General features: G+C 37.1%; 1 protein-coding gene across 2 annotated transcripts; it reads right to left on the bottom strand.

Moving 5' to 3' along the window:
* Positions 1 to 7,222: 7,222 nt before the first annotated feature.
* LOC577686 (uncharacterized protein DDB_G0284459) lies at positions 7,223 to 18,645 on the bottom strand. Of its 2 annotated transcripts, none has more exons than XM_777900.5 (4): positions 18,051 to 18,374; positions 10,883 to 12,005; positions 7,933 to 10,086; positions 7,223 to 7,397 (listed from the first exon to the last, which is right to left on the bottom strand). In XM_777900.5, the coding sequence occupies exons 1-4, from the start codon at positions 18,210 to 18,212 to the stop codon at positions 7,330 to 7,332; spliced, it is 3,507 nt and encodes a 1,168-aa protein (XP_782993.3). In that variant the 5' UTR covers positions 18,213 to 18,374; the 3' UTR covers positions 7,223 to 7,329. The 2 variants fall into 2 exon arrangements, with proteins under 2 accessions (XP_782993.3, XP_003726205.2); XM_003726157.3 differs by lacking the exon at positions 18,051 to 18,374 and adding an exon at positions 18,432 to 18,645 and having other exon boundaries at positions 7,224 to 7,397.
* Between the last annotated feature and the right edge of the window lie 1,385 nt (positions 18,646 to 20,030).

Raw genomic sequence — 20,030 nt, 5'->3', positions numbered from 1 at the left:
ATACATTTATATGATATTCAAGGCATTTGTGTATGCAACTGGGTCAGATGTCAGACAGTAAATAATTTCATCGCTCCATTTCAGAACGAGGCTGTACAGTAATAGTACAGAGTAAAGACCTTGAAATTTTGCACTTCATGAATCAGTGGACTCATCGTGTTTAACCCTTTACTGACAATTATTCCACCTATTGTGGTTTGGCTCAACTTTTGATTCACAGCCCTACAATATATGCCAAATACAAGAGCAGAAAGGGCCAACATTTCTGTACACACTGCACCCAAAAGTTTCTTAAATCCTGGTTGAGAACTTAGAAATAATATTTTTTTGATCAAATCAACATTTTCACCCGTGTAAATTGTTTTCTGAGAATTTGTGTTTTATGCTATCATTGTAGCGTACAAAGTTTTGGTATGGGTCATGAATTTGGTTCAAATTAACATATTGGAAGCATATGCGTTCCTTCAATATTCATTGATCGTTGTCCCGGTTGAAATCGAGTCTAAAGTTATGAAATTATAAATAATAAACTCTTTGTTGTATAGCTCCCTCTCAAGGTCAAGATATTAATTTAGCTATGAAACAATGGTTCTTGACTAAAATCGACCGATTAGCTATTCCCATTTGGAAATTATATATATCACAACTACATATTCCGAGATTTTCATGGTCGCAGCTACCACTGTACGGCCGTAGGCACTATTTGAAATTTATCAACATTTACCGGGAGCACCGGTAATTTTTTATATTCAATTTTTCTCGAAAACAGAAGTGTTTTGGGGGTTAATTTTTTTAGTGATTATAATACATCCACAGGGGCATCCAAATATATCAAAATTGTAAAGATTCACTATCCACCCAATTTTCAAAATTTCCCAAAACTTTGTATTAACTTTAAGAGACAAATATCATTGTTGCCAATTTGAAGAACAATAAGTAATGATCAATTTAGCTCTAAAAATAAACCCTGTCCTGAAAAGGTTAACTTGATCTACCTTATTGAGTACCAACCACACATACACACAAAGGATACAAACATCTGAATATTTAAACTTGTGAGCAGATCATTTTTCTGCTTCATTTATTGTATGAGCCCACATCATATGCCCAATGTACACATCAGTACATCAACTCAAATCACCATCAAAAAGAGATTGTAGAATAAAGCTTGAAAAGAACAAGAAATGTGACAATTTGAAAGAAAAAAACCTTCAAAATAGAAAAATCAAATTTTTGACTCTTGATTCATTATCATTAATCACTTGATGAAATGTTTAAAGAATAATATATAGAAATTAAACTATAAACTAGAATATGAGAGTAGTTCTATTTACTCTAAATAAATCAGCTCTGATATAGTTGCAAGTTATATATAGGACCTACAATTACAAAATATTTACTGGTAGCAAGAGCCAGAAGCAAAATCCATCCCAAAAGCTATTTGTGTAGTATATGTTTATTGAAGCTGCACAGGAGCCGAGTCCGTTCAAAAAAACATCTGCAGAATTTTCACGCACAAATGATTCGAGGTTCTTGAAGAAATCAAAATTGTGGGTTTTGTTTAGGATGTTCATAACAGTCTGATCTTTGGGGCTTATCTGTCCTGGTATGGACACAACTGACAAACATATCCTGATCTAATTCTGGTACATCAATAGCAGCTAAACCAGTATACAATGTATGTTGCATCCGGTTCTTTGATAATCATAATCTGGCTTCTGTGAGACATATTGTTTGTTTATCAAGACAGGGCCCCCGTCTTATCAGTTGCAAATGATTCATATCGATCTAAACCTGATATCAATCGCAACTCTGGTAACTCGGGAGATACATGCATGAGTTTGAAAGTTTGCAAGTGATTGAAAAACTTGTGATCGATCCCATTCAATCACGCCTTTTCAAGAAAGGGCCCAAGAGCTGTTAATTTGCATGATTAATTCACACAATACCACTTTTAACTGCTTTACTTTGGTGACAAAAAAAAGATAACATCTGAAACTCCTCGAGGATAAACCAAATAAAATCCAGTCAAAGAAGCAAATCTACAATATTCATGAATAAGATGTCATCTGTCTCTTCAAGAACATCTTGCATGAAAAGATCTTTGTTTGTAGCTGTGCTAAATAGTTTTGTAACGCAAACAGGATAAATATTTCTTGAAAATTGCAAAATTTAACGACTTATAAAATAGACAATGATGGTACATAGCACAAATTTCATCTTGTAGAAATAAAATAAATTTAAAAACAAGAAGTTCAGTCAAAACAATGCTGGCCATTTGGATGATTAGTGGAAAGTAAAAGATGCAATGAATAAGGATAAAAATAATTTTTAGTGCAGTGTTCAAAACAAGTTCTGCAATTCATACACACATGCATACATACAAACGAAAAAGTGTCATTAACAAGATAATTGCGTGAAAAATGCTGAAGAAACTAAAAATAAACAATAAATATGCATGGCTGTTACAAACATACCAAATAACAAGTGAAATTACACTGCAAAAATATCAAGTTTTAAAAAACAAACATGGTGTTAGACAGAGAAGCTGAATGGCATTTTCATCATACTTTTGTTTCTGTATCATCAATATCAAAACATAATCACCAGAAATAATGTAATTTTATTGAGTTGTTGATCAAAATGACATTGCTCATAACCTTTTCCTGATAAACAGTGCATTTCAGTCACTTTGAAAAACAGTAATATGTAATATCACAAAGAAGGCAGGAAGCGTAGGTTCCATTTTCACAGCAGAGTTAGAGCTTGGAATAATGGCTTGTGTATTCAAAGGTACATGAAGACTTTACAAAGATGGCCTAACAATTATTCAATAAATTGTATTTTTTCACATCCCATCACAATTTTTTCCTGGAAGCATTTTTTAAACATGTTTCTTTCTATATTATTTACACAATATGGGATTTCATACGGGGTGTCAGTTCCAATGAATATTTGCCAGAAATGATTTCTCTCAAGCCACATGTACAATGTACAAAGTACATTCATGTACAACAACATGGTCACCTTACTTACCATCAAGCAAAATCGAAGAGCAAAATGTTTTTGTTTTTTCTAGCAATAGCAACGCATCTAATACTTGCTTGAATACTGACAATTACATTGTAAGCAGGGCATACTGGTATTCCAAGAATTCCCAATTTCAACGCTTCATAAGAGAAAATAACTTGTTTGCAACAGCTCAGGCAGAAATGTTATGAAATCAAATACATGTATTAATTACGTAAATGACGATAAGAATGAAATCCTGTCTGTGGTAAAATATCGATGTTCTTGACATTTATCTTAGTTTTTCATGAACCACTGATCATAGATTATGATGTGTACATTACGGCAAGCTCGTCCCTTAAATTCCTCAACTTCAATACAATATTTCCAGTTTGATGGCCAATTTACCAAGCAAGCAACTGGTAATGATTGAAAACTTTTTTTTTTTTTTTCATTTTTTTTTTCAAAAGCAAAAATGTTTTAAAGACATGTCAATATTCAAATTTAAAAAAATGAAACTACTTTTTTTATAATTCTAATAGTAGAGAAGAGTAATCTATTAGTATAATTATAGAAAATTAATTCAAAATAAAGAGGTTTTTGTTTAAAAAAAACAAATCATACATGTCTGATGTGCATGAAAATTCATGGGGTTGCACACATAACTAACTTTATCACAAGCTCCAACTCCATAAAACTTTTTTTCTTTAAATCTTCAGAAGAAAACATGGAAATGGAAGGATTTTTCATTATTTAAAATGAACTGACTTAGACTTGGTTATTACATGTAGCCGACTCATTTATTAACAGTGCAATATTGTACAACTGCACAAGGAAATACTTGTGCATGCAAGTATTTTTAACATTGAAAAAGAATGGCTAAACATTCAATGTGTTTCAGAGTTTTCTTCTTTTTTTTTATAAATCAAAAGAGGTTTTTCATATTGTTTTTTTTTTCTCGTCATATACTCAATGCTTATGAATCATATTGATGATTTAATCATCTTAATCAATTTGCAAGATTTATTTCACATCACAGCTCTCAGTAGTTCTAGTAAGAATTTATTCAGAAACCTTTTTCACAAATCCATTCTCCTACTACCGGTAAGGACAATAAAATAAAGCAAATGAAACAATGTTCTTAAACCCTGATTTGCCCCTGATTGTGCTACTATACACATAATAGCAGAACTAACACAATGCGCACAATTTTCAACCGCTTCTGTTCACTCATTTTCTTTAACAATTTAGTGCTCCCATTATGCGAGCTTGAGGGTTTGTGAAAGGGGCAGAAATTACCTTTTGATCAAAGCTTTAAAATCCTATATAACATAGCCATGTTGCATGCACTCAGCTGAAAGAAATTTGTGTAACATGTACATATTTTTTCAATCCATAATGTGCATACACAATAAAGAATAAGAATGCAAGACATGCAAATTGTTTCTTCACTTTTTCTCTTTTTTTTTAAGGCTTACAGATTTACGCTCCATTCCTCTGAAACTTAGAAAAGATTACAAAGCAAAGCCACCAAGAAAAGAAACAAGATCTTCCCCAAATTAAAAATAAGCTATTTCAATCCTAACTTTTTCACAATAACTACGAACTATAAAGATAAATCTATTCTTCTCTTGCAAAATCATCTCTTACATTTTCCTTTTTTTTGTTTCAGCTTCTTTGCCGTTTATGGAAACATGTATGTAAAGCTGACAATGTACAAAAATAATAGTTTTTTTTTCTTCAATCCCTCTCTGATCACACACTTCTCTCAACACTTCTTAGTTTTATATTTCTACATCTTCTACACCCGATGTCATTGTCGTTAACTCCGATTTAAATCTATTGGGTGCAGATAAACCTGTACAGGTGTCCACAAGAAAACATGTACAATTTACAGAACATATTGCAACATGTCAGAAGATAAAGATTCTATGATACATAACGCTAAAGTTTAGCTTTTTTTTTTTCTTGCTTACTAACATTTTTTCCCCTCAGTAAGCGAAATCTTATTAAAATCTACACTTTAATCCATTTCTTCATATACTACAATTAACTTTCTTCCTTTCATGCAATCTTTCCAGTCGACTATCGCAAGCTGCATAATGCAAAAATAACGCAAGTCCAAGCTAGTCCCTCTACTTTCGTATATATACATGAGTGTGCAAACCTACTTTTAGTACTTTCTTTGTGTAGTGAAGAAATAAAAAGAAAGAGAAAATACATCAAATCAGAAAGGAAGAAAGAAAAAAGAGAATTATCATTGCTATACGATTCAAGTCACTACGATTACAGATGGGCTAAGGAGACATCACTAAAGCCTTGTTCAGATATGATGCGATTAAAGGTAAAGACCAGTTATGGTCATGCGATTGCATTGTGAAAGAAACGTTGTGGAATCGATCAGAAAAGGTTGATCATCTAGCATCTAGCATCTGCAAGGTTCTGGAATCATCAAAATGATAAGAAATTTGGCCCATTCTTTGTAAAGTTACAAGCACTATACACAGAAAGATGTATATGGGACTACCCTATATCTCTCACAGACCATGAGAGAAACAAATTTACCAAATATATGAATTAGTAGGCGGTTTCCCGGCAAATTTGTTATCATCATGTATTAGTCAAAACATATTCTTTCACATGATTGGTAATGAGAGCTTCCATTTCATTTTTTGAAATTGGGGCGTTTCCAATACTGGTCTTTACCTTTAAACCGCAGGTTTTATAAAACGACGTAAAGTGTTATAGGCTTCACATTTCCTGTCTTATAACAAAGAGCTCAGTGAATATGCACAGGACCTTGGTTGTTCACACGTAACAAAACCACTGTGGCGTTTTTTTTTGTACAGCAGTTTACCGCCATCATATCTGAAAGAGCCTAACTGAAACTATAAATGGACTTCAATGTCTCTGCAGCATGCCACGGTCTGAAAGTTCCGGCAATGGATGAAATTTGGCAGAAGGAGCAACACAATTCCAAAATACAGCAAGGAAGGTGATATGGGTGGAGCACATGTATCAAAACGGTTAACATGTATATGAAAGTTTCCATTTTTAGTCAGGTAACAGTTGGTAAGAAAGCTCTTCGTCAGCACCTTTTCATTGTAGTATGAGCAGCAGTATGATTCCTGGCTACGACTATGAGGGTTGGCATAACTATAGTGGCACTTCTCGCGTGTCAAAGACTACATCCGATACTGTACTGATGTTGGGATGCTCGTATCCGATTCCTACTTTATAGACTCACTGCTCGCATTAGAAGTACTGGCCTCAATTGGGTCATGCTCAGAAGGACCATGGGCTATTTCATCTCAAACCAAAATGGAAGATTTCTTTGGCATTTAACAAAAGAGATGGTAAAACACAACATAATTAAAACAAACGCATTTCCATACAAAATCTGAAACAAAATGTACATATAAAGGTCACTTGCACTTTAGCCCGCAATATCCAAGAGAATTATATATACTTCTGAAACCCCTTCACATTACATAATAATGTACATTTATACACGTAACTTAATGTGAAAATCAAGAGAGGGATTTAAACTAGACATACTTTTTAATTAAGGGTAACCTTATTGTGAGGGGTCCAAAAAGAGACCAACAATCCTGTCATCATTTTTTTTTACTAAGTTTACTTTGACAAATAATGGCACTAACTTTAAATATTATTCCTTAACAGAAAAGAGAGGGATTTCCTTGTTTAAAGTACTATGTGTTCAATCAAAACAGTACCACATTAAATGGCTTGTATAATTAACTTGTGAAACTCAAATGCCAATGCACATGTACTACAAGTGGATTACAGAAGTATTGATCTGTATTCCCATTCATAACTCCTACCGAAAGAAGAAAACATGTCAAAATATCAATCTAAATGCCGAAAACACTACAACAGACTTGATAAAGCATACAAAATATCTGTAAGAAAAGGGGAAACAGTTTTTTTCTTCTTTTCAATAGAGTTTGTACAAAATGTACACACAAAAAGAATGATGCATTATAAATGCATCTGGTTCACTACAGTACGTTTGACACCTGTGGGGTGTTTCACAAAGATCCCAAGTCAAACTTAACTCAAGTTGGAGAGCCATTTGTAGCCTCAAAATAAAAAATATAACTGATATTTAAAGGCAAAAATTCAAGTATTTTAGACTTTTCATAAATTCCACATTAAGAACATGAAATCTCCTTGATAATAGACAATATGATTGATTTGAATCAACATTTTACGCCTTTTTAAAATGACTTTTACAAAATATTTTCGATGATGTTAAACTTAGGATCTTTGTGAAACATCCCCAAGTCTTGGACAGTCCTACTCTTCTTCATAGACGACGACCTTGGATGACTGCTTGGTTAGCTCAAAGTTCAGCTTCTCCCATTCTGTGTGGTAGAAATAAAACAGACAAACTCATGTAAAATGGCGACTGGCTGGAATTCTACCCGGGAAGTGGAAAATGTGCATACATTGTGTGCGGGTAAGCCTGAATCCGATGACCGGGGTAATAATATATCTGTAAAGGCACATCCTTGTATCGATGTATTGGGCGCCATATAAAAGCGGATTATTATTATTTTTATGTAACAGATTAAAGTGAATAAATCATTTCTGATCAGAAGGTGCAGTCTGGATAATACAAGGGGAGGCTTTGTCTTTTTTTGCACTTACCGATATATTTTAACATTATATTGAGATCTTGAAGTATTGGAGTCATTCCATCTCAGATCTTCAAATAAAATTTGATAAATTTATATCACAACATATTTGTAAAACATGCAAAAAATTGGATTTGGATCCTTCTCTTAAAATTTTGCAAAAAATTTGAAGACTTTGATTTTGAGAATGGTTTGTATGTGGTATCACCAGGCCTTGGTATCACTACAAGAGGCTCCTAAGACGTAAATGAACCATTCTTACCTTTCAAAAGCATATCTGCCAATTCTGAATGGTTGAATCTGGCTGCCCAATACTGCTGTTGATCCAGCGGCTTCTTCTTCAGGTTGTTATTCTCTCCCACTGTAGCATGTGGGGTATTGTTCTTATTGCCACTTGCAAGAATGGCAGCAAGGCTTGCAGGTACTGATGGCACTGTAGAGGTACTGTCCGGAGTAGTCTTCCGGCCATGGTGATTGTCACTTTTGTCATTGTTCTGCGGACTCTTGGCAATCCAGGCCTTTTCCAGATCAGCACAACTGACCTGATTAGGAGGGGTAGGGGAGCTGGCACTGGTTCGGTTCTCATGGTTATTGACAGGAGAGGGTCGAGGCACGGGCTTGGAATCGGATTTACCCTTCTGCTGTTGGTTGCTTTGCGTCACATCGTCGATCAGTTCGAAATCGCTCTCGCAGAATTTCACTGAGCCGAACGTGATGTCAAAGCTCTCTGCTGGCTCCGCTTCAAAGGGAAAGGAGTTGTCCTGAATGACAGGAGTGCCCTCAGAAGTTAGGTTAAGGCTGGTTTCAGATTTGACTGTCCGCATACTGTCCTTGTCTTTACTATTGGCACTGGATGATTTCTTGGGCACCACTGCCTGAGCAGGTGGCGCAGAGTCAAGGCTGACAGCTTTATGGCTGATCTCTAGTTTACTTGTCCTGGCTGGTTTCACATCATCGCTAGCTTTTGACGTTTCCTGCTGGGTACTAAGTACTTTACTAGGTGTTTTAGTGTCTGTTGTTGACTTGTTAATGCTTTGTTTAAGGCGTGCTGCATAAGTGTCATTGGAACATTGCAAGTCAAGATATTGCACAACATTATCTGCACTCGTATTGTCCTGTTTTGGCAATTCTGCGTCCGGTATACGGCCCATATCGCGTGGGAGACTTGCTGATTTGGCAGCTGTAGCAGCACTGACTGCACTACTACTGTATGCTTTGGCAGGAATTTCACTAAGATCAGTTTGACTGTCCAATTCTCCTGTTGTAGACGATGTAGAAGACTTTGTTTCAAAATTGTCCTTGGCTTCTGGTGGTTTTATCAAAGGAGGATCTTCTTGTTGTTCTCCACTATCTGTTGCACCAGACTCAAGAGAAACCGAAACTGTTTTACCATCTTCCGCTTTGCTTTCCTGATGGTCTCCTACAACGGGCTGACTTTCCTGGCTTTTCCTTCCACTTGCACTTGGAGGAACAGGTGGTTTGGCTTTCAGTTTGGCTGCATAAGAGTTGGCAGAAACAGGTGGGGGAGGTTTCTCAACAATCTCGTCAGCAGGTAAATTGTCGGCTTTACGCGAGTAGCTGTGAAACTCCTCTCTCAGATTATGGTGGCGTGAGAAGGAAGCATGCCTATGTACTGGTCTGTTATCACTCACATCCATCCATTTGGACATGCCAGAGGGCTCACTACTGGATTTACGCAATTTAGGGTCAAATGGTCCACTGTAATAAGAGCGTCGCAGATTATCTGCAGGTGAAGGTCTCAAACTGTACCTATCCTCTGCAGCAAGAGCTCTCCGCTTGCTCTTCTTGATTCCATATGTTTGCCACTCATTCTCATTCGACTCATCTTCATCTCGAAAATTCTCATCCATGGAACTCTCTTGGCTTGCCTTCACACTTGTATCCTCACTGCTTTTTTCTGCATCATTTCCGCTTTCTGAATTAATATCAGATGCATTGTCTTCCTTTGCAGCACATCTATCACCATCTAATTTAACCGCCTTATCGTTTGAAAGCTTTTTATCACTAGAGGATTCATATGTAGTCCTTAGAGCATCATCTTTATCTGACATGTCAAGTGATTTAGGCCTGTCAGGCTTAATAGAAGATATACTTTTGCTGACAGGTTTACTGTCTTCAACTGAAGATTCTACTTGTTTCTTTGCATTATTTGTTTGTTTCTTTTCATTTTTATTTTCTGCCTTCTTGGTCTTCGTCGGAAGTGCTGATGTTTTAGATGGTGCTCCACTAGGCCCATTCGTCGGAGGAGGCTGGGTTTTTAACTTGGGCAAAGGCTGTGAGACTGGTTCTGTAATCTTATTACTGTCTTCTGCCCCTGATGTGCCTGGTGATGTAAGCCCTTTGTTCTCATGGTCAGATGAGTTGGCTGTTCCGGCTGGATCCGCTTCGGCATTACCTGAAGACCGTTGATAAAAGTAAGAATATTAACAAGTGAATGCATTGATCGAATGAGAGAGAACGTATAAATACAAAGAGATACAATGAAAAGGTGCTGAGGAAGAGCTTTCTTACCAACTTTTACTCGACTATAAGTAAAAAGCATCTATGAATACTTAAAAATGAATAGTGGAGTCGTTCAGAATGTTACCCTGAGCAGGACTTCACACTATCTTTTGCAGAGGGTATAAATATAGATTGTCAAGGTCTGTATGCATACATTCCTTATCATAAATTGGAAATTTTGGGGTACCCATGTATCCTGTGCACCTGTGAATGTCGAGCCCTGCCTGAGGGAAGGATTGGATATTTCTCAGGTCGTTTCTCAATTGTACTGAAAGGAGCATACGTAACAATTTGAAAACTGACTAAGAAAGATTTAAACACTTGTTGTTCAACACACAGGTGGGGAAATCATATACATGTAGGACACTGTGGAAAAATCCATAAATGGATCTCTTTGGGTATGTGAGTGAATGTTTAGGAAAGTCAAAGAATGAGGAAATAATTATGCATTTCTGAGAGTCCTAACAACAGAGGAAATCTCTTAATGGAAATGCAGTCACACAAGAAACTGATATCAATGAGGGACAAGACCCTCTACTGGTTTTGTATACAAGATCATCCAAAGCATACCTTTTCTCATTATTTGAGAAATTCCAAATTTTAATTTGAGAAAATTAAATGTTCAGAACTAAAGGACTCTAGTGCCATATTTCTACTGATTCATACTCCAGCTACTACACTCTACTGACCTTTCTTTTTCTTTTTTCTTTTTCTTTTCTTTTTGGTGGGTTCGTCTTGCACCTCAGAACCCCCTGCACCGCCAACGCCACCACCATCATCACGAACTTCAGTGGTACTGCTTGCAGTGGGGGAGTTTTCGTCCTCTGGAGATGATATTATGCTACTACCAGTGGGTGGTTCAGGGGAGTCAATGCTTCCATAGTTCTTTGGCAGCTTGCCACTGCTACTGCTGCAGCACAATCCCTCCTGCTCCCTACTGCTTTCTAGCTTCACAGGCTGCATCTCCCGCTCCACAGGTTTCTCAATAGCATTATTCCCCTGGGAGCGGCGGCTAAAGTTACTAGCGCCTGACACATAGTTCAAGGCTACGGCATCAGCATGATCAAGGCTCTCATTGTCAATGAATTCAGGTTTAGGACACGTTGGACTTTCAGGGTATTCGGAAGCATCAACTATATCAACGGCACGATTCATCAATTTGTCTATCGTGTGCGGGGAAGGGCTTGAAACAGAAGGCTTGCTTCCTTGAGTACTATCACCAGATTTGTTCTTAGTTGAAAGCAATCGATGTGAATTGGTATTTATAACAGGGATCTTTTCAGCAAGCTTTGGCTTATTCCCGACACTGGTAGTTGCATTCCGTTTTAGTCCAAACGATATGCTAGCCCCAATATCAACGTTGCTGTGTTGAGCTTCATTTTCAACTTTAGAGTCCTCACTTGATGCTGCTTCATGTTTCTTCACAGTCACATCATCTTTCTTTGCCTGAGAAATTAAATTGTTCGCACCTTTATCATTAACTGCATGCTTTAATTGTAAATTAGATTTTGCTCCAACATCGTTACAGTCCAAGTGCACTGAGGATTCGTTGGGAGTTTCAAACACGGATGCACTTTTGATAGCAGTTTCTGAGGGTGCTGTAATCTTGCCATCTACCCCAGCATTAATGCCTACAGTTTCATCTGTGGCAGCCATGTGGCAAGAAACAGTCTGTGCTTTCGGGGGATCACAGGATTGCTGCTGCTCCAACACTGAAGGCTGATAATCAGTGACAGAGCCGGCCATCAAAATATCAAATTCCTTCTCCGGTAGTTCAGCAATCCGTCTGGCCGTTTCTTTCAGGTGCTCAATCTGTATGGAATGATAAACAAAAGGTTTCACTACACTGACCTGTGAACATTCTGCATTTCATCAGAAAATATTTGTTATCATGTTCTATTTTCCAAGTAAAAGAGAATGAAAAGCATGAAAGGCATTTCAGTACACTACAAACATATTTGGTATAAAATGCTTTAAAAAATGCTTCAAAGATTCACACGTGTTGAGCACTACATTTCTTTAATTAAGAGATTAAGAACTCAAATGTACAGTATGTGTAAGTAACCATCAAGGTTTAGGGCTTTTCCCAGTAAACACAAATGTTACAATTTTACTGTGAACGCTGTTATTTTTGCATGATTGATTTTTCGCGCTGAGCAACCCCAAAACATATTCATGGGTCCTTAAATTTGCGTTGCAAGCAATTCAGCCCGTTCAAAACATGCATAAGAAGTCATGGTTAAATATTGGCGAGTTCTAAAATTCCCACTTGTCGATCTTAGCGCGAAATCCGCGAAACTGAATGTACCGTGAATATTTTCGCAATACATGTACATGTACATGTATTGTACATGTACAGTATGTAGTATGCAAAGAAATAATTTTATCCTGCAGATTCCCTTTGGCATCAAAGCACTCTGTTTCCTGATAGCCAGAAGGATATTAATTTCTAACACCATTCTAGTTCTCAACAGGCAATATGGTACATGTACACTACACTGCATTTACATACTGTGCATAGGCCTACCCTACATGCAGTTGTATATATACATAATGTATTTTAACACAACCATGGCTGACTGAAGTACATGTATTACATACACAACTTCAAACACTTAAACACTGTATACCAGCGTGAAGCCATATGGTCAGAAAATGAGCAGGCAAACATATTTTTACCATAGTGTTGTTTTCTATAAATCGAGGGGTTAGTGACACAAAGACGGAACTCCATTTTGGCCATTTTGAGAAAAAGTGGTTTATGTGTCACTGAGCACTCGAGTTGTTTCTATGTTTTACTAGCGATTGACTTCAATGGGGTGTTAGGTGGAGTTACCGATAAGCCTTTGTGTTTCCTCGAAAGTCCACATTTTTCTGAACATTTTGATGTCAAATACTCATTTTGGGAAAATATGGAGTTACGTCATTGTGTCACTGAACCCTTGAAATGTGTACCAGTGAAGGGATTATTCGGTCTTGAAGGCTTTAGAGCCATTTACATGTACATACTGTACATAGTACTTTGCAGTACAATGTATTGTACATGTGTACATGAATGTGTACGATGTGTCAAGACTTTTATATGAGAATTAACAAGAAAAACATGATAGCCAAAAAAAAAAGAAGGTGAGCGAACAATGTTTGTTTGAGTCTGTTTGAGATATCTATAGTATCTGACGCAGCAAGAATTGAAAGGTCATCCGCTTCTTTGCAGCGAGTTGCTCTTAAAGGGAACCAAAACCTTCATACCAAGTTACTTTTATTGTAAAGTTTAAGATATTTGAATAAAATCAGTGAAAATTTGAACAAAAATGGGCAAGGAATAAGGAAGTTAAAGCTTTTTGAAATGACTAGTCACTAGAGGGCGATATTCAAATTGATGACATCATTTGTGGACAACTCTCCATGCCTTTTGTACATCAAATTTCACAATTCTTTCGTTTTCTTCGTATTTATTTGTGTTCTTGATCCAACTTCATAACATGTGAAGTAGAATATCATTTTTCATTCTATACCTTGCTTTCATGGGAGTAGATTATCACAATCACAAGAAAGAAGGAAAAACATGAAATTTTATGAACAAAAGGCATGAACTTAGTATGAAGGTTTTGGTTCCCTTTAATGAAAGTAGATAAATCAAACAGATTGCTTAAAGTTTGAATGGAAACTGATACAGTTAGAATATTTTTTTAAGTTTGAGATTAAGGTACATAGGTCTACATAAGGGAATTAGAAAGTGGCAAACTGGTCACTGTGATATATTGCTCTACAAACAGATGAAGAAAAAAAAGGGTAATTCTTCTCAATTTTAAAGCAAGACATACAAAAACATGCCATCCAAATTACCCTGAGGAAGATGGCAATAGTTATACTAACATTTTTATGGTACAAATTACAACATACATGTAGAAGAGACTTGTCTCCAACTACATGTATTGAGTGAACTTTCCAACTTGTTTTTTTACCATCTTCAAACAGTTATCTTTTTTCTCATTGGTCAAATTTTTTTCAAACTTTCATCATCATGTATCCCTTAAAGGTACTATGTCCCATTTGCAGGCCAACAACATAAAAAGGTTAAATTCCAACGGCATTTGAAAGATAATACTAATTTAGAACTTCCCTAAAAAAGGGGGCCTTGAAAATGTCTTTAAAGATACTGTGTTCCTTTTGCAGCCGACATCAAATGCAAGGAAACCCGTTTACTTGGTCTGCAAATGAAATGGGACATAGTACCTTTAAGTGGGAAAATAACAACTATTAATTGTCGAATCGACTTGAGAGCTATAGAGCCAGTAGGTAAATCTGATTTTCAGAATGGTCGTAGGTTTTATGCTGCGCAAAGATTCAATCAGTTTAATTTTGGTCATTATAAGAAGTGGGTTATTCTTTGATGTAGACAAATGTACCCTTTACAGCTCATTTTATGTACAGTATGTTATTACCAAAGAGGGAAAAAAGCCAGTCAGTCACTCAAATGACTCAATAGTGTTTGACAGTGAAGTCTAGCAAGTAAACAGGTTTTCTTGCATAATTTGGATATTAGGACACTGCTAGCGTTTAAATATCACAGATAGGACATACATGACATATTCATAATTCCTGCAAAGTTCTACAGAATTTGATGTTGGCTGCAAAAGGGACATAGTATCTTTATAGGACCCTCAGCCATTTAATTTAATGCAGCAACTGACATTAATAAAGAGATTGATAAACAGTACAAACCTATTGCTAATTGCTTAGATTTTACAATGTCAAATTTAATCCATGTTTCTAATGTTCTACCAAACAAAAAACATTTAAGAATGTGAATGGGTGCTAATAGAAATTTAGTTGACTTAGAATTCCAGAGATACCAGGATCTCAAAATATGATATATGGGATTGCCTACACAACAACAAATAAGTCACAAAAACCAGCGCCTCCAAGCTTAAAGATAAACTTGAGTTCTGGTTAAAAAAAAGAAAAGAAGTCTCACAGAATAAACTTACACTGAATGTTCAAGATTACAAATAAATGTTGTTTGCCAAACGATTTTGCCATACTGGCTGATTAAAAAGCATAGAAAGATTTATAAGGAAATCAAGGTAAGTAACCCAACACCATTTGTGTAGTCCCATATACATATTTTTGTGTATAGTGCTTGTAACTTTACCAAGACTGGGCCACATTTCTTATCATTTTGATGATTCCAGAACCTTGCAGTACACACCAATACGCTAGATATGCTTAGATATGCTAGATGATCAACCTTTTCTGAGCGGTTCCACACTGTTTCTTTCACAATGCATTTGCATGACCAGTACTCAACTTTATCTTTAAAGTGAATTTACAGATAAATTTTAACCTCAATAGCAATCCATAAAAAAGTCTATGTCTACATCTATGCTACAATGTAGTACTCGTCAAAAACCTTTTCAGCAACTCAACGAGGGTATTGTGGTGTGGTGTCTCTCAAGTGGTAAAGTACATCATACTTGTACATGTACCGTATTAAATACCATTAATTGCAACCAGATATCACACAATGAAGTTTATATCAGTTTGGATGACATCAATTTTGGTGACATCTTTGATGACATCTTCTCTATTGACAAAGAGTTAGAAGTTAAGTATAGATCCTACTACCTATTGTTAATTTATCAAAATGTAAAATACCGGTAATTGTCAAACTGCCAATGATTTCAATATTTTTATAATTTCTTATCTAGGGTAGCGCACCCGGTATTTGGTCACTTAAGGGGAAATCGCTCATATTTTGAATTTGTACCTCCTTTATTTGGCAATCTACACATCAAAAAATGAAAATTAATCTTCTAACAGGATTTTAAAGTCACTTAAAATATAGAATGATGCTAAGCAAACTATTTCCAAGAGAAGGAGGAGCAGTATTCGGTCGCGCCGCCTGGAATTTGGTCATGCGATTTGTGCGTGGTATCTCCGTTGATAAGGAGTGAAGCGTATTTGCGCACTATTATCACATAATTGCGCGACAAAGCACTGAATGTCAGTGTGTTGACCGAATACTGGACGAGCGCTACCGCATGGCAAGGGTAATGTATAAATACCTCTTACACATTGGCAAGTGCGTCATTTGCAAATTCGCTGCGATGGAGCGAACACGGAAGAGCTCCTCTTCACACACATTGAGGCTGTGCATTACTGTGTAATGAAGTACACGAGTACACTCCCAGGCTTACAGGTGAATACTGGGAGGCTGTGTTTTTTTGTTTTTTGTTTTTTTTAATGTTTAATTTTTTGTTTTTTGTTTTTTGTTGCCACCACCATACTTCGCCAGCAGTATCCCAGGTCTGTCTACAAAAACTCACATGATTTACTTTGATTTGCAGTTGAAGACGCCGATTTAATAATAATAATAATAGTAAACAATGCTGTTTTAAAAACTAAAAATGACAGAATAATCCATTTTCCTCCGAGTCCAAACAGAAATCCGGACATTTGGTCCCGGTTTCTGAGTGGTGAGTGGAGAGTGATTGAGCTGGGAAACATTTTTACCCACTGTACGGTACCATGCCGGCACACTCCTGGCCGCTGGGCACGGGAGAGCGTGAACAGTGCCAGGTGTCCGGGCGAAAAAAGAAAAAACATGGCGGCCGAGTATTCGAGTACGAGAAATCGTACTCGAGTAGTTGTCAACAGTGCGTGTACTTGAGTATTTCAGTACTCGTCGCAGCCTTAACACACATATTCATTGCACCAGCACACGGAGTTGTTTCACAATAGGCTTCTACATATGGCCATGCATGTTAGCGCATGTGCTAACAAAACCCGGAAGTGCAGAAAGTTGTGCGACACTGACCAATTTCAAGTTAAGTTGGAGATTTTTCCGGGGCACTACACCTGATTTAATTTTGAGAGTTAGGATAAGTTGTTCAGCTACTCGATTTGTGCAAGTTTCGTGGCTCATAAATTATTTTTTGAGTTTGTTACAGCTGTTGAAACTGCGTCTGATCGAATACTGGAAATTGACCAAAAACCGGGCGCGCTACCCTACATGATTTAGTAGTAGGGTCTAGATCTAGTACATGTGTGATGCCAAACTTATTTCAATACAAGATCTTCAGTTGTTCTAGACCTTGACTATATCCTCGAATTCAACATCGAAGAGAAAGTAATTACGTATGTAGACCTCTAGATCTATATTCATTATTCATAATCATACTGCGCATACGGACGCGGACCGTATCTATAAGTCTTAGTCTACTCTATATTTTTCCAAATACGCCCATTGCCGCGTATTTCTCTTCGCTATGTTGAATAAACATAGACTAGAGTCTATAGCCTAGGCCTACAAGTACAACATAGATGAATTGGTTTACGACAAGGAATCACCCGTCGAAGACACCTTCAAATTATAATTTCAAGTGGTTGACCGGATGCCAAGCTTAAGTCTAAATTTAACTGTTGGACCTGAGGTTCACTTTTAAACTTCAATTCAGTCTTCATTCAACTGCATAAATTATCGATATTTTGGGGGTTTCTCTCCCTCTGAAAGTGAAACTGAAACTGAAAGTGACTGATCCCAGGACCACATTTTTGCATTAATATTAGAACTTCACTTTGTCCTTGAATTGATCTAGATAAATGTAAATTTTTTCAACATTTATTTCAATATCACAAGAAGAGACTATTTTGAACTACAACAACGTTAAACTCCATGCAAATGGATGACTTGACAGCGAGTCTGGCTAGATCTAGTGAGTACAGAGTTAGTGCACAGACGCAGACAGATTGAGCTGAACGTGCATCAATGAATTGTCAATGCAATGGCAATGGTTTTTCACTACACGGTGACACAGACTGAATAAAAATGCGTCCTTGTTTAACAAATTTTACCTCTTTGGAAGGAAGATTCGATGGTATCAAGTTGTCATAGACTTCTAGAAATACATCAGCATTCTCCTGTTTGAGTGCCTTGGCTAAAAGAAGTACAACATTGTCCCAGTCCACCCCGAAATGTGTTTCACTATTTTGGTCACATCTTCCACTGTCTGCCATTTTAGGGTAGACAGTGTTGTTATGGCCTAACTGCGCATGCTCAGTACCATTACAAACGGGCTATCTCACTGTAAATGTACGTACGATATATGGCTACACCTTTACGATATGTCAGCTCTATCTAGCGAGGGACTACCAATTTTTTTTACCAGAACCCTTTAATACTATATTCCTACAAAATTAAAACAAAATATACAAAGTTTATCGTAGAAGACTCACCCATTAGCAACATGTATTATTCTCGACGATGGAAGATAAACGGAAATTAGATTTATTTGTCACGATTTAGAGTGGGTTTCCTCATAAGCCGTGACGATACAGCCAGATTTTGCCATTTATCGAGTGCAGTAGAGGAGGTGTGTATACACATTACTACACAGCTGCATTCACTATCTTTAGTACACGTACACCACTGATGCACGCGCCGAAACACTCCGCGAATGACTTCATGAAAAAAATGCTGTACCGGTCAAAGGTCTTTCTTCCACTCCAATAAATATCTACAACGAAACCAAATAAAAATGTATAAGTTGAAAAAGCTCTCGGTATGTGAAATTTGACCTTTCGGTTTCATGAAAAATTTAAATTCATACATAATGTATGAATTCAATGTGATGTATAATTTTTGTCTCTCTCAATGAATAAAGAGTTCGCAGTTGGGAGTGGAGAACCCCGGAAATGCACCAACCATCAACCATGGATGTACTTTCTCTCAGAATACAAAATTGTTTGAGTGGGCGGTTCTTGCTCAGTTCCTGATTTTTGTTATACCATAATCTGACCAATTGAATTAATATAATTACTTCCAGACGGGATAAAAATAGACGGATGGAGATAGAAAAAAGGAGGGGGAATAGGGTTGACTAACTTGACTATGCACGGCTTTTAACACTTCTATATTCTTTTGATACTGCATGCACGTGTAACTCGATCTGACTCGCTGCCACCTCAATAACTTACTTATAGACTAGGTTTAAATAACAAGGTGTAGCAGTATTTTTTTTTACAAGTTGTGAATATGCACCCGGTTTCATCTGTTTATTTGTGTTATCGATGGTCATGGAGGGGAGGGGGGGGGATCAGCTAGAGAATCGAAATTCAGTGTGTGCGCCGCTCCGCATGCCCGACGCCTGGAGCGCACTCGATGTCCCCGCACCCCCCTCCCCCACCCCACCACCACCATCCGCGGGATATAGTAGCCTACTGGTATCAGTTTCAAGCCCCTAAATCATTAGTTGCATGAACATCAGTGGTCCCCAATTGGCCGTCATACAGACGCGGGGCCAGTCGGTATTCGTCATGGGGGCCGCCCCTCCCGTCTCAAAAAGAGCTGACAAGCTAGGAAAGGAGGTGCTCAAAATCTCTGATGTTTTATTATAACCCCATGCTATATAAGGTTATCGAAAGTTTTGGGCTGCTTTCTGAGCGCTTATCAAGTTGCCACCCTGAGTGTTAGAAGTTCATGTTCCCCGTCATGTCCCCACAACCTCATCCATTCAAAATGGTCTAGCGACAGCGCAACCGGGGCTCTAAAAATATGATTTTTAATAGTCGAAACATGAAGCTCATCATTTAATAGCCAAATAACTTTCAAGTTTTGGTAAACCAGCCCGGCACGGTAAAAGGGAAATAAGTCAGATATGACCAAAAGCGTATAGCTTCTACATTCGAAATGGTTGCGGTGTTGAAAACAAATTTATGACAAGCTTGCTGAAAAAAAATTAGGTTTTTAAATTTGACTACAAAGTTCTAACAAGCAAAAAGAGGAGATTGTCATTTTCTTTTCTTTTTTGTTGTTGTTCTAAATGAGGGAGGGTT

This window comes from Strongylocentrotus purpuratus, unplaced genomic scaffold, assembly GCF_000002235.5.
Source record: "Strongylocentrotus purpuratus isolate Spur 01 unplaced genomic scaffold, Spur_5.0 spur5_scaffold_2, whole genome shotgun sequence".
In the NCBI taxonomy this organism is placed as follows: domain Eukaryota; kingdom Metazoa; phylum Echinodermata; class Echinoidea; order Camarodonta; family Strongylocentrotidae; genus Strongylocentrotus; species Strongylocentrotus purpuratus.
The sequence above is the reverse complement of the archived record's forward strand: the minus strand, read 5'-3'. Positions and strand labels throughout refer to the sequence as shown.

What these genes read in the sequence shown, in the direction of transcription:
- LOC577686 (XM_777900.5), bottom strand. Translation starts at nt 18,212, where the DNA reads ATGGCAGACAGTGGAAGATGTGACCAAAATAGTGAAACACATTTCGGG. An exon ending in CGAATCTTCCTTCCAAAGAG is followed by an intron (nt 12,006 to 18,050) that starts GTAAAATTTGTT and finishes CATTCCATACAG; the next exon opens with ATTGAGCACCTGAAAGAAAC. An exon ending in GGCAGATATGCTTTTGAAAG is followed by an intron (nt 7,398 to 7,932) that starts GTAAGAATGGTT and finishes TCTACCACACAG; the next exon opens with AATGGGAGAAGCTGAACTTT.